Below are 13,467 nucleotides of genomic sequence, written 5' to 3'. Positions count from 1 at the left end.
TGCACAATTGGTGGCTGACTAAATACTTTCTTGCCCCACTGTTTACTGTATATACAGAATATACACACAACCTTTAATACCCTTTAATGTAATGTTTTAAATCACCACAAATAAATATGTGGAAAAGGGACCCAAATATTTTAGAATTCATGCTTGGACTTGAGTCCTCACACAAACACACTCACAATCAGACGCAATACAATATCTTACGGGTAGGATTGTTTATTGCACTTCCCAATTGTCATTAAAAAAATGTTTAAAAAAATAGCATGACAAGTATGACATATATTAAAAAATAATAATATTGACATTTAAATTCTCAAAGTAATAAAGCAGAGCTAATCAATTATGAAAAATGACCCAACAACACTGCACCACATGCCTGCATACAACTAACAGTAGGATTTAAACATGATGCTTTATCACCATTAGGTATCTGGGATATCCACTAAGCATTGCTTTAAAATAAATGCAATTTGTCTAAAAGAACCATTTCTCCTAGTTGGATAAATACATTGTAAAGCTGCAAATGGCACTTCTTCCCCAGTCAGAGAAGCGTTGGCAATTTGATGCCACTTGCCTCATCCAGTTGCTCATGTGCTCATTGTGGACTAATTAAACATCAGCTATATAGTTGTTTTTATTTTTAATGCGATGTTAAAGCTCTTTTTAACATTTCAGGTCTTGAGTTGACATGATTTATTATTAGATATCCACAAGGTAACATTAAACAGAAGGTACAGAGGCATTAAACAAAGGGCTGACTGATACTTCACGGGAAGAAATGTGTATTAAACACAAATCGAGAGGTATCAGTCACATTTGGAAAAGACATACAGTATGAAGTATGAGCTGAGGTATATGAACATCTCAGTCACTCTGTGTGTATGACAGTCAATCCATATATATGTCTAAATCGAGTATTATTGTGGTTTTAAAAGAGTTGTAGAGGGTCAGTAACAGCAAATCACTTCAGAGGCAAGAGAAGGTGCATTCTGTGTTATATTATGAAAGGTCAAAGGTGAGTGTTGAGGGTTCACACAGAGAAAGATAGAGGCCTCTAGTGGCCAAAAGGCTGCTTTAGCATGGGCAGCACCATTGAGGGCTTCCACCATGCTTCTGCCATTTTAAAGTAATCACCCGTGTGGGGATTCCCTAATAGTTGTAGCCTCAATGGCACTGCCAATGCTCACAGATGCTATAATGGCACAGATATAAAGATCCCTCTATCGCTATGCCTTCACACAGGCTCCACGAAGAGCTCCTCCATTTCCGATCCTCCCTCCAGCTCTCGGAAGGCAGCGTGAGAGCCAATCACAAACATCGTCGCTCCTGAGTGAGATGAGAGACAGTCAATCAAATGGAAGAGATAGGAGAGGCTGGGGGAAAAGGAGAGTAAAAGCCTAGGTCATACATTTAGGGCTCCATTTTGAGAAACCAAACACAACGGTTCATCTTAGCACTATATCGCTATCATTTTACAATTTTCCATGGCGGGAATTTAAGGACGCAAATTCTAGTGGTGTCGTAAAAAGTAATATCCATGCCTCAATTGTCGCAAGGCTCAAAAATCCTTCTTTAACCCATCTACACTGATTGAAGTGGATTTAACAAATGACATCAATAAGGGATCATAGCCTTCACCTGGATTCCCCTGATCAGTCTAATTCATGGAAAGAGCAGCTGTTCTTAATGTTTTGTATACTCAGTGTATACGCACAACTTTGGATATCACCCCCATCTCAAAGTCGAATGGTTTTGACCGTTTGGAAGGCATTCATTCTTCTTTTCTCCACAGTGTGCCTCGCAAAAGTGATTCCTCGTTATGAAACGATCAACTTCACCCTATACATGTAAAAAAAAAAAAAAAAAAAAAAAAAAAAAAGACCATATACACTGACTGTTTAAAGCAAAACGACCAAAACTATTGCTGATGGTGAACGTGAACAATCAAAGTCAAATCTATGGTAAAGCTCCGTTCAGCAGGTAAAGACAGACGAGAGTTGTCACTCAACTGATATAAAGCCTAATATCACGCAAGCCATTGTAGTATTTGAATACTGAAGATGCCCGCAGATGTGCAAGATCAGGTACAGGCCGCCTACCTCCCGTTGGTCAGCAAACAAAGCTGGGCACAGTGCGCAGTTTGACTAGGCTACTGAGAATTCTTGGTGTTGTTTGCATACAAAATTACTTGTAAATCAATGACTGTCAACCACAGGAGGTTGGTGGCACCTTAATTGGGGAGGACGGGTTCGTGGTAATGGCTGGAGCGGAATGGTATCAAGTACACCAAACACATGGTTTCAATTAATTTGATGCCATTCCACTTGCTCCGTTCCAGACATTATATGAGTCCTCCCCTCAGCAGCCTCCACTGCTGTCAAAACAGTTACATGCTTAGTCCGACAATGAAGGGGAGGATGTGTCATTTGTCACAAAATATGAGGTACCTTCGGAAGGTAGAAAGTATGTAATATGAGCAAAACATGTTAGTGACTCTTTTTGACTGATGTAAGCTACATTAGGATCGGTTTGGCTGCCATGCAAATCCGTGAATGTTACATCCCTAATAATTTGTCTCCTTCAAAGAAAGATTCATTTGAAATACATTCCATAATGCATATCTAGAACTATGCCTACATTTATCCCAGGTCTGATGTGCAAAGTAAAGAGTGAGATGGGGTTGTAACTTACCCAGGACCCAAAACACTGCAGCTCCTGCACCAGCCAACCAGAACACAGGTAAAGAGACCGCCCCAGCCAGACCCAATTGGTGAGGTCCGGTCACCTCTTTTCCTGTGGGCAAAATAAAATCACTCAGATTTCAAATACAAGTCACCCTACACCCAAATGATGGATTGATTTCAGTGCCAACAGAAATTACATTTAAATTCCATAAATGTTGAATTTGTATTAGGATACTGAATTTGAATTTTGGATTTTTCAATTTATAATTTGTTTAAAATAATCTGAATTGAATAAACATTGCATTCGGTTTTAAAATTACTTTTCAATTGAATTGAATATTGAAATTCAATATTTAAATATTAAGTTTCAATATGGTAGATATTGCATTCATTGTCTGTATATCTCTGTGGTAAACAGAAGCCATTGTGACATGTTGAATTTATTTCCTTCCTATGAATTTGGCACTAGCAATTGAACCATTTTGGCTATAAGCTATTATAAAAGGTTTAACAGCAGGTTGAAACCGAGTGTAAAAGATGGTCATTGTGGATAATGTTTCAAAGACTAACACAACAAAATGGACAGCGCTTCTAAAGCGATGATTAATTCAAAACACCCATATGCATATTAGAGCTTATGCGTAGGAAGTTTAAATACACTTAGGTTGGAGTCATTAAAACTCGTTTTACAGCCACTGAACAAATGTATTTTTAACAAACTATAGTTTTGGCAAGTCAGTCAGCACATCTACTTTGTGCATGACATAAGTCATTTTTCCAACAATTGTTTACAAACAGATTATTTCACTTGTAACTCACTGTATCACAATTCCAGTGGGTCAGAAGATTACATACACTAAGTTGACTGTGACTGTAAACAGCTTGGAAAATTCCAGAAAACGATGACATGGCTTTAGAAACTTCTGATAGGCTAATAGACATAATTTGAGTCAATTGGAGGTGTACCTGTGGATGCATTTCAAGGCTTGCCTTCAAACTCAGTGCCTCTTTGCTTGACATCATGGGAAAATCAAAAGAAATCAGCCAAGACCTCAGAAAAAAACCTCCAAAAGTCTGGTTCATCCTTGGGAGCAATTTCCAAATGCCTAAAGGTACCACGCTCATCTGTACAAACAATAGTATGCAAGTATAAACACCATGGGACCACGCAGCCATCATACCACTCAGGAAGGAGACGCGTTCTGTCTCCTATAGATGAATGTACTTTGGTGCGAAAAGTGCAAATCAATCCCAGAACAACAGCGAAGGACCTTGTGAAGATGCTGGAGGAAACGCGTTTAAAAAAAAGTTTTTGGAACGTAAGTATCTATATCCACAGTAAAACGAGACCTATATCGACATAACCTGAAAGGCCGCTCAGCAAGGAAGCCACTGCTCCAAAACCACCATAAAAAAGCCAGACTACGGTTTACAACTGCACATGGGGACAAAGATCATACATTTTGGAGAAATGTACTCTGGTCTGATGAAACAAAAATAGAACTGTTTGGCCATAATGACCATTGTTATGTTTGGAGGAAAAAGGGGGAGGCTTGCAACCCAAAGAACAACATCCCAACCGTGAAGCACAAGGGTGGCATGTTGTGGGGGTGCTTTGCTGCAGGAGGTACTGGTGCACTTCACAAAATAGATGGCATCATGAGGATGGAAAATTATGTGGACATAATGAAGCAACATCTCAAGACATCAGTCAGGAAGTTAAAGCTTGGTCGCAAATGGGTCTTCCAAATGGACAATGACCCCAAGCATACTTCCAAAGTTGTGGCAAAATGGCTTAAGGACAACAAAGTCAAGGTATTAGAGTGGCCATCACAAAGCCCTGACCTCAACCCTATAGAAAGTTTGTGGGCAGAACTGAAAAAGCATGTGTGGGCAAGGAGGCCAACAAACCTGACTCAGTTACACCAGCTCTGTCAGGAGGAATGTGCCAAAATTCAGCCAACTTATTGTGGGAAGGCAACCCGAAGTGTTTGACCCAAGTTAAAAACAATTGAAAGGCAATGTTACCAAATACTAATTGAGTGCATGTAAACGTCTGACCCACTGGGAATGTGATGAAAGAAATAAAAGCTGAAATGTATATCTCTACTATTATTCTGATATTTCACATTCTTAAAATAAAGTGGTGATACTAACTGACTTAAAACAGGGATTTTTTACTCGGATTAAATGTCAGGAATTGTGAGATACTGAGTTTAAATGTATTTGGCTAAGGTGTATTTAAACTTCTGACTTCAACTGTAATTGTTCAAGCCTTTGAGTGCTACACTCCAAAATGTCTATCCATGAGTCTGGGAGAGAATGTATAGCCCTAGGAGATTATGTTGGTTCATTGACTGTACAGGAGCCATACAGGTAGACTGCAATTATAGTGAATTTGTATTGGATTTTGAATAGCCTAGTAATAGGGATTTATTTGATATTTTCATAAATAATTGGGTCGGCACATTACCTTAAACTACAGAATATCTCACCACCATGCGTTTCCATCTACTCTCTCCTTTATTTCTCGAGGGTGCAGAGGGGCTGTCAACAGTTTCGTGAAATACATGTTCCATTGCGAAAACATGTTATTATCGATGTTCCCAAACAGATTCCACTTGGGTTTCCCAAATTAAGCACTGGGTAGCTGCAGTAACAAGGTTGGAGAGCCCATGACATACAGAGTTCGGGAGGAATAGCATCTGTCGCGCAACGAGAGCATGCTTCTCAAACAGTGGTTGATGCGTAAAAGGTGTTCCTCTATGTATTTCTCAGCAGTTCATATTAAGCACAGCTCCGCTATAAAACCGAAGTAGCCTACCAGGCACCACTGAAAAACGGACCGGCGGGAAAGCGCGCAGCATCCATTCGCTATTCGAGTGCATACAGATTACATGTTTTTCTCCCCCTCCCCCTGCCCATGTGATAATGTGCCATTCTAAATATACATTTTAAATATTAGTAAACACACTATTAAATTGCGAATAGTCTGATGGGTGAAAATATGATTACTTGATGAGAGAACAACTGTGGCAGCCTGAGGCAAGGAACAGAGCACAAGCTTTCTTTGCGACTTTCTCGAAAGATCAATAGCCTATATTCGCATCATGGAGCCCATATGTGTTTTGATTTCTAAGACATTCCAAGGTTTGTATCGGTCACAACTAAAGTTGCCAAATAACTCTAAACATAGACCTAAAACCCCTTTTCAAAGGTTCACTTTTATGCTCAACATAGCCACTTCTCACGCGCACTCGCTCTGGAATGGGTAAAATACCCTGTCTATTTTATTCAGCTGAGTTCAACTATATTCTCATTATATTCCTCTTACTATGGCATGAGGCATGGCCAGATGACATAGAGTAGGCCAACTCACATTATGCTCTTCTTCAGAAGAAACGTGTTGTAAATGTTTCTTAAGACCTGACTGAAATAAATAATGGATTTATTGTGATGGTGTATATTAAAATGTATTTATTTGACTTTAAAAATGTAGATGTTCTAAAGGCGCACCTCAGCGGCTTGTATGCATGGAGGCCTGGAGATGCTCAGCGTGTTTCTGTTCATTAACGGTCCGTTACATTGAGACCGTAAGTCATTTGCATGACAACAGGCTGACAATACATGTCATTTATTTTTTACTGAAAGGGAATTATATATTTGACCTAATAGTGGCACTCTAACATGCACAAATGTAATGTTGTGATGGATATGGCTTTGTATGACCAAAACATACACAGCTCAACAAACTAATGTGCGGGTCCTGTGTGACTCAAATTAACGAAAACAAGTCGAGAGTTGTCTGAGAGTTGCATAGTCTGGCACACAGGAGACCTGGGTTAGAACCCCATCAGTCAAACAAGCACGTCTTCGGGTCTCAGACAAGGTTGCGCATCACATGCATGGATCCCCAAACCAACTCTGTTGCACTCTCATTAAATAGGCTGCACAGATCCATCTGCTTCTGTTTGCCACTGAAATTGTTGTTGTTGTGCAGTAGGCCTGATTTCAAACCCAGTTACAATGCATTCAGAAAATATTCAGACCCCTTGACTTTATCCACATTTTGTTATGTTATAGCCTTATTCTGAAATAATTGTTTATGTTCCTGATCAATCTACACACAATACCCCGAAATGACAAAGCAAAAACAATTTCCGTGAAAAATAAAAAATGAAATAAGTATTCAGACCCTTTACTCAGTACTTTGTTGAAGCACCTTTGGCAGTGATTACAGTCTCGAGTCTTCTTGCTACAAGCTTGGAGTTTCTCCCATTCTTATCTACAGATGTCTGATCGGGTTCAAGTCCAGGCTCTGGCTGGGTCACTCAAGGACATTAATATATAATAATATATGCCATTTAGCTGACGCTTTTATCCAAAGCGACTTACAGTCATGTGTGCATACATTCTACGTATGGGTGGTCCCGGGAATCGAACCCACTACCCTGGCGTTACAAGCGCCATGCTCTACCAACTGAGCCACAGAAGGACCACTAGGGACTTGGGGACTTGTCCCCGAAGCCATTCCTGCGTTGTCTTGGCTGTGCTTAGGGTCATTGAACTCTGGAGCTCTGTCAGAGTGACAATCGGGTTCTTGGTCACCTCCCTGGTCAAGGCCCATCTCTCCCGATAGCTCAGTTTGGCTGGGCAGCCAGCTCTAGGAAGAGTATTGGTGGTTCCAAACTTCTTCCATTTAAGAATGATAGAGGCCACTGTGTTTTTGGGGACCTTCAATGCTGCAGAAGTTATATGGTACCCTTCCCCAGATCTGTGCCTTCGACCTCATGGCTTGTTCTTCTCCTCTGACATGCACTGTCAACTGTGGAACTTTATATAGACAGGTGTGTGCCTTTCTAAATCATGTCCAATTGATCAATTGAATTCCATTTATAATCCTTCATGTTTTTAAAATTGATTGAAACAGGGTGCACCTGTAAAGCTGTAATGTAACAAAATGTGGAAAAGGTCAAGGGGTCTGAATACTTTCCGAATGCACTGTTTATTGGTGCTGTGATCTCAGTATGAGGTCAAAGTGGTGTTAAATGTAACCTGGGTGGTTCGATGAACCAGGCTCTTTTGAGTAACCTTGCTGGAGACTTGAAAACATGATAAACTCACCCCTATGGGCTTTAGCTAAGTGGGCTAACAGTCTTGTTACATGCAGGAGGCCTGGTTCAAACCCAGTCAGTCACAACAGCTAGATTAAATAGGGAGTGGAAAAGCTTTCCTTGGAAGGGCTTTAACCAGGCTATTCAACTATATTCTTATGGGGGTCAAATTTTTGTGACATTCCCTTCTAACGTGTCCTGCGCGCGGCATCATAGATGGGAACAGAAGGCACGTCCATGTTTCAGAGAGCCTAACCTATCAGGAATGGGGTCATAATAGGTTACAGCTAAAACGGTTCAGATGCTAGAGCCAAATTCAGAGGAAGAAAATAAATTCAACATGCCACATTGGCTTCAGAAACCGGCAGAAGTTTCTGTTTACCACAGAGAGCATTTGATTCTTTCCTCTACTTTTCCTGGCTGGCAAAGTACCAGGATGTTGGTCTCGGTTTTTGAATCTGAATTTACTGAACTGAATCTGAATCAAATCAAATCAAATTTATTTATATAGCCCTTCGTACATCAGCTGATATCTCAAAGTGCTGTACAGAAACCCAGCCTAAAACCCCAAACAGCAAACAATGCAGGTGTGAATGCATCTGAGAAGTTGAATATATGAAACGTTGATCAACTTGATTAGTTTGAACTAGATGCATAGACAATGAATGCAATATCTGCCATATTGAAACTGAATATATAAATATTGAATTTGAAGGTTCAATTAAATAAAACAACGCAATATTCATTCAATTCAGTGTCAAATCATGAAATACAAGAATACAATTACATATTCCAAAATATTACATTCAAACTCAATATCCTAATACAAATTCACAGATCATGACTGCTTTACTCACCAAAGACGACCAGTTTAGACTCCAGGGACTTGAGGTGGATGATGTAGAAGGCACCAACAAACACTGCCAAAGCAACCAGCAGCATGGGAGAGCTGACACTGAGGAAAAGAGGGGGAGATTGGAAGAGGGAAAAGAGTTATTCTTAGATCTCAGCCTATTCGAACCACGGAGATTTTGAATTTGAAAATAAAATAGGCTGCTGACCACAGTCTGTCTAGATGCAATATGTAAGTACTGTGTTTTAATATTCACTGAATACCACAGTGTCTTTAAACTCCTGTCCCACAGCTCTTACATGCAGTAGAGGATGAGGCCGAGGAAGATGAAGGTGTAGTTGCTGTTGTAGGTGTCAAAATTGCGCACCACCCTCTGGCACAGTTCACCAAAGTTGCGGGGCTTGGTGAACTTCCTATGATCCACGAAACCAGCCCAGGGACGGATTGACGCACGGCGACGATCAAACCACTCCTTGGCCACACTGGCCGAGAGGCCTTTGGGCAGCCACAGCCTGTGAGGCAAGGCAGAAAGCCAGGGTGGTAAACTAAACAGGAGGTATGGGGAGATGGAATAATTTTATAGCATCAATTCAAGAGACTGATGGTGGACAGAATGAACAACAACACATCATAGCCAGGCATAATACAAGGAAAGGACAAACTGACCCATCTAGTTCCTTTAGTGGTAGGCTAGATTAAGAAAGAATGAGACAAATTCAGATCACAATTGTCCTACAGACACAATAATAGCCACAGAAGAATGACAGTAAATAAAATGAATTTGGACCGGAACCCGTCACCAACCATGATCCCAGAGGGATACATAGTGCTACAACTCATCAAGTTGATTCAGGATGTGGTAGTGCTGGGCTGGAACAAAAGCCTGCACACCCTGTAGCTCTCCAGGACCAGGTTTACAGACCGCTGGCACCAGAGCAGGGCTCTCCAAACCTGTTCCTGGAGACCCGTCCTGTAGGTTCAGTCTAATCTAGCTCACCGGACTCTAATACGTAGCTGGTTGACAAGCTGAATCAGGTTAGCTACAACTGGGGTTTGAGCAAAAACAGGGGGGGTAGCTCTCCAGGAACAGGATTGGCAAGCCATGTACTAGACAGATGAACTAACAGATAGAGCTAGAAAAACAGCAGCACACACTTTCCCACGACACCTCCGGATCCAGCAGCGTCGGCTGGCTCAGCACTGAAGAGATCCCCTGCCTTGGAGTCCATGTCTACAAGGCAGTTCTCACCCTTTGGGACACCAGATGTCATTAGAGTAACTGATGCCGATGTAGGAAAGACGTAGGCTAAAATACAACACGGCAGTGACAGAAAGGGTTAATGGCACTGTTTCACAAGTGATAACAAATCCTCTCACACAATGCAAAACTACACTTTGAATTGTTGTAACCAATGAATAATGCACAGTGAAAAACCTAGAGACTGTAGGGAGAGTCTGGGGTTACGGAATGGAAAATGTTTGTCATCGTTGATGGGCTTGCCCACAGACAGTTCAATTGCCACATCGTTTAGTTAGCTAACGTTAGAATATAAATAACTGAAACACAGAAAGTAGCTAACACACACGTTGTTCACTGTCATTACTCGAAACCTTGAATATCTCGCTTTTTTACATTTTTTAAATAGTAAATAACGATTCCTGCCGAAGAAGCCTTAACAACAGCCACATGACCATTCCTTCATGTCAATTATTGCTACGTTTAGCCACTATTCTATCATTGCATATGAAAACGAATAGCTACAAACAAAATAGTTACATAAATCACATTTTTGAAGGCATACTCACAGTTTATTAAAATGTTTACTGCTGTGCTCAGAAATACAAAAAACACAAAAATGTACTTCTGCTGTGCTGTGCTGTTGCTCAGCGGATGTGCCGTGGAACGAAATTGGACGCTGGGTCTAACTTCCGGTAAAGAAATAAATAATGGCTTTCAAATTAAAAGTCAAAAATAGGATAGAATACTTTTTCATGTGAACTTGATCAAGACCATGTTTTTTTAATTCATTTATTACTGGAAAAATATGATCCATTTAACTGGAGTAGCTATTTATGAAGAGTTATCAATGAACATTATGTAACAGGAATGTCCAGGTGAACAAAAAGGAGAGCAGTCGTTGATGAAGTCCAATCAAAATCAATCCGGTTTAATACAGTACTACAGGAAACACCAAAAGAACAGAAGCATATGCCATGTCTAACGGTCCTTATATATTAATGACACGGCACTGAATGTTCTGTAAACACCAGCCAGTGGCTTGTAGGAAGTCACATCAGCTGCTACATAATCACACAGTGTCACAGATACATTATCAATGTGTCCTCAAATCCAAATCCAGTCTTGCGTCAAACTTTAACCATAACAATCAACACTGGCAGACAATTGATACTGGCAGTTAAACAGGTTTAAAAAATATATAATCAATAGTTACTTACAACAGATCAATTTATACTAACAGACACAAAGCGACTTAATTAAATATAGATAGGTTACCCAAGGAAATGCATCCGTCTGTGTCTCCCCACACAATTATGGTTATTACATATCAACAGTAAATCAAATATAGGGAAAGAATTAGTCAAATAATTTCCCATTACTGCATAGCTGTTATTTATTCTGTGCCACTTTCTGGATGTCTGGAAAATGTATGAAGTGAAAATGATCATACATTTTCATATTTTAGCATATTTAAGCTTCTGGTTGAAATAAGAAGCACACATTTCAGATGGTAGCCCATGCACATTTAATAGTTCACCTGGAACATAGTATGCTAATTATTTATACCTGTCAATACATATACATTGAAATAGACAAGTATTTATTTTCTTTGCGAGCAAATTGACATCAAACTCAGAGGTATGACAATAGTTTTGGTATGAAAGGCATGAAGTAACAAATACTTTGAAAAGTAAGACAACATCACAACAGTGTTAAAAACAGACATTATGTATTACTGGAGAAGGCATTTTACTTTCAAGACAAAAAATGCAAAGTTTTGTTTTCTAGATACAGGACAGCAGCTCAAATGTGTGTCCCGTGTCATACTAATGAGCAGGGACTCCTACTGCTCAGCAATCTGATGAGCAATATTCATGTGGACTTCTAACAATGTTCTGTAAGTTCAAGCTTGTTCAGTCATATGTTGTTGATCCAAGAGCCGGGATCTTGTGTGTATGTACTATACCTATTCTCCTCTTACTGGTGGAAGTGAGAATATGCCTCTCATTCCACTGTCTGATGCCCTTTCCCCGAAGGCCCTGCCATGTTTTCTCCCTGTTGTGAATGTGCCTTCCTAGTGAGTCTATTTGAAGCACTTGCAGCAGGGATTGCATGTAGGCCTAACATTTTTCCTCAATGTGACTTGTTGGAAGCCTAGTTAATGCACTTGTGATAAAGCATTTTCTTTTGGACACTTGTATAGTCTCTCACAACTGTGTGTGAAAACTCATAAGCATCTTCAGATGAGCCAGATCACAATTCTCTCCAGTGTAAACAAACTGTTGAAATGTTGTTGTGCATGCTGAATTCTGATATTTTGTGCATTCTCATTATGCCTTGCCAAATTTCCACTGTGCAAAGGCTTTGCCACAGTCACGAAAGAGATGTATTTCTCTCCTGTTTGGATTCTTAAGTTGGGTAGGGGTCAGTGCTGAGATATGTCTCACAAACACAGCAATTAGCCTGTATGATTTATTTCCTGTGTGTCTTCATGTGCATTTTAAGATTTCCATTCTGAGCAAATCATTTGCCACAATAATCACAACAATATGGTTTCTCCCATGTATGAATCCTCCTGTGCGCTCTCAGATTAGCAGTATTGCTGAAACATTTGCTACAATCATGGCAGCTGTGCGATTTCTCCCCTGTGTGAATTCTCATGTGTCCTGTATAATTTGTTCTGGTGCTGAAACTTTTGCCACAAACAGAACAGAAATATGGCTTCTCCCCAGTATGTCTCCTCCTGTGCAAAACCAGATGTCCACTTTGAGTGAATCCTTGGCCACATTCCTGGCAGCAATGTGGTTTCTCGCCGGTGTGAGTCCTTTTGTGTCCGATCAAATTGGCGGCATCACTGAAACACCTGCCACAATCATCGCAGCGATATGATTTCTCTCCTGTGTGAACCCTCGTGTGCTTTTTCAGCCTAAACTTCGTGGTGAACATTTTACCACAAACGTGACAAAACTCAGGCTCAGCTATGACGTGAGTTTGGAGGTGGTTTTTCATACTCTCTTTAGAATCTAGGTGCTTTCCACACACACCACAGAGATGTTCTTTATTCTCTATATGTGCATGACTTCGCACATGATTAAAAAAGGGACGCTTGTACCGAAAAGACCTCCCACAAACCTTACAAGAACATGGAGTACATTTCATGCCATTTGCACTGCTATACACTCTCAACATCTGTATTTTAGACATTTTTACAGAATGCTAGTGCTAGCTAGCTAACAATCAGTGACAACAACTCCGTTCATCAATGATATATATGTATCTGCTGTGCCAAAAGCATGCGGAGTGGTGTGCACCACGGCTTAACGCATTGTGCAATGTCGCTACCTTCAGGAGTGGAGTGGACGCCCTGGCTAGTCTGGCTACTCTTCTTCTATGGATTAACCCAATGTAAACATCTCGTGTACAGAAAGTGAATAGCTTAATCAATTCATAGTGACATAATTAGATTATTTCCCAAGCAGTCTCCTAGTCTATAGGTTTTATCTGAGCCTCAATGTCAAAGAAACTAAACAATGATATCGCACGTGCATTGGAGTCATGTCTTTCCAGGGT

At 40.3% G+C, this 13,467-nt stretch overlaps 1 protein-coding gene across 9 annotated transcripts; it reads right to left on the bottom strand.

Moving 5' to 3' along the window:
• Window positions 1–206: 206 nt before the first annotated feature.
• On the bottom strand, window positions 207–10,621 carry LOC118364252 (prenylated Rab acceptor protein 1-like). Of its 9 annotated transcripts, XR_004821544.2 has the most exons (8): window positions 10,464–10,620; window positions 9,813–9,963; window positions 9,324–9,347; window positions 8,957–9,202; window positions 8,662–8,759; window positions 2,698–2,799; window positions 1,721–1,845; window positions 207–1,332 (listed from the first exon to the last, which is right to left on the bottom strand). XR_004821544.2 is itself a non-coding variant. In XM_035745638.2 (7 exons), exons 2-7 carry the CDS (start codon window positions 9,884–9,886, stop codon window positions 1,241–1,243), a joined length of 636 nt encoding a protein of 211 aa, XP_035601531.1. In that variant the 5' UTR covers window positions 9,887–9,907; window positions 10,464–10,621; the 3' UTR covers window positions 207–1,240. The 9 variants fall into 9 exon arrangements, 8 of the variants coding, with proteins under 8 accessions (XP_035601531.1, XP_035601535.1, XP_035601528.1 ...); XM_035745638.2 differs by lacking the exon at window positions 1,721–1,845 and having other exon boundaries at window positions 9,813–9,907; window positions 10,464–10,621; XM_035745642.2 differs by lacking the exon at window positions 1,721–1,845 and having other exon boundaries at window positions 8,957–9,169; window positions 9,813–9,907; window positions 10,464–10,621.
• Window positions 10,622–13,467: the final 2,846 nt, after the last annotated feature.

The sequence above is a fragment of the Oncorhynchus keta genome, chromosome 31 (assembly GCF_023373465.1).
Source record: "Oncorhynchus keta strain PuntledgeMale-10-30-2019 chromosome 31, Oket_V2, whole genome shotgun sequence".
NCBI classification, from domain to species: domain Eukaryota; kingdom Metazoa; phylum Chordata; class Actinopteri; order Salmoniformes; family Salmonidae; genus Oncorhynchus; species Oncorhynchus keta.
This window is presented reverse-complemented; position numbering and strand designations above follow the sequence as displayed.

Bases quoted from the DNA above. Each gene is read 5' to 3' on its own strand.
- LOC118364252 (XM_035745635.1), bottom strand. From the start codon at position 9,928: ATGACATCTGGTGTCCCAAAGGGTGAGAACTGCCTTGTAGACATGGAC. The intron at 9,348-9,812 runs GTGTGTGCTGCT...TTCTTAATCTAG, and splicing joins TCCGGAGGTGTCGTGGGAAA to CCTACCACTAAAGGAACTAG. The intron at 1,333-2,697 runs GTAAGTTACAAC...CATCTCACTCAG, and splicing joins TGCAGTGTTTTGGGTCCTGG to GAGCGACGATGTTTGTGATT.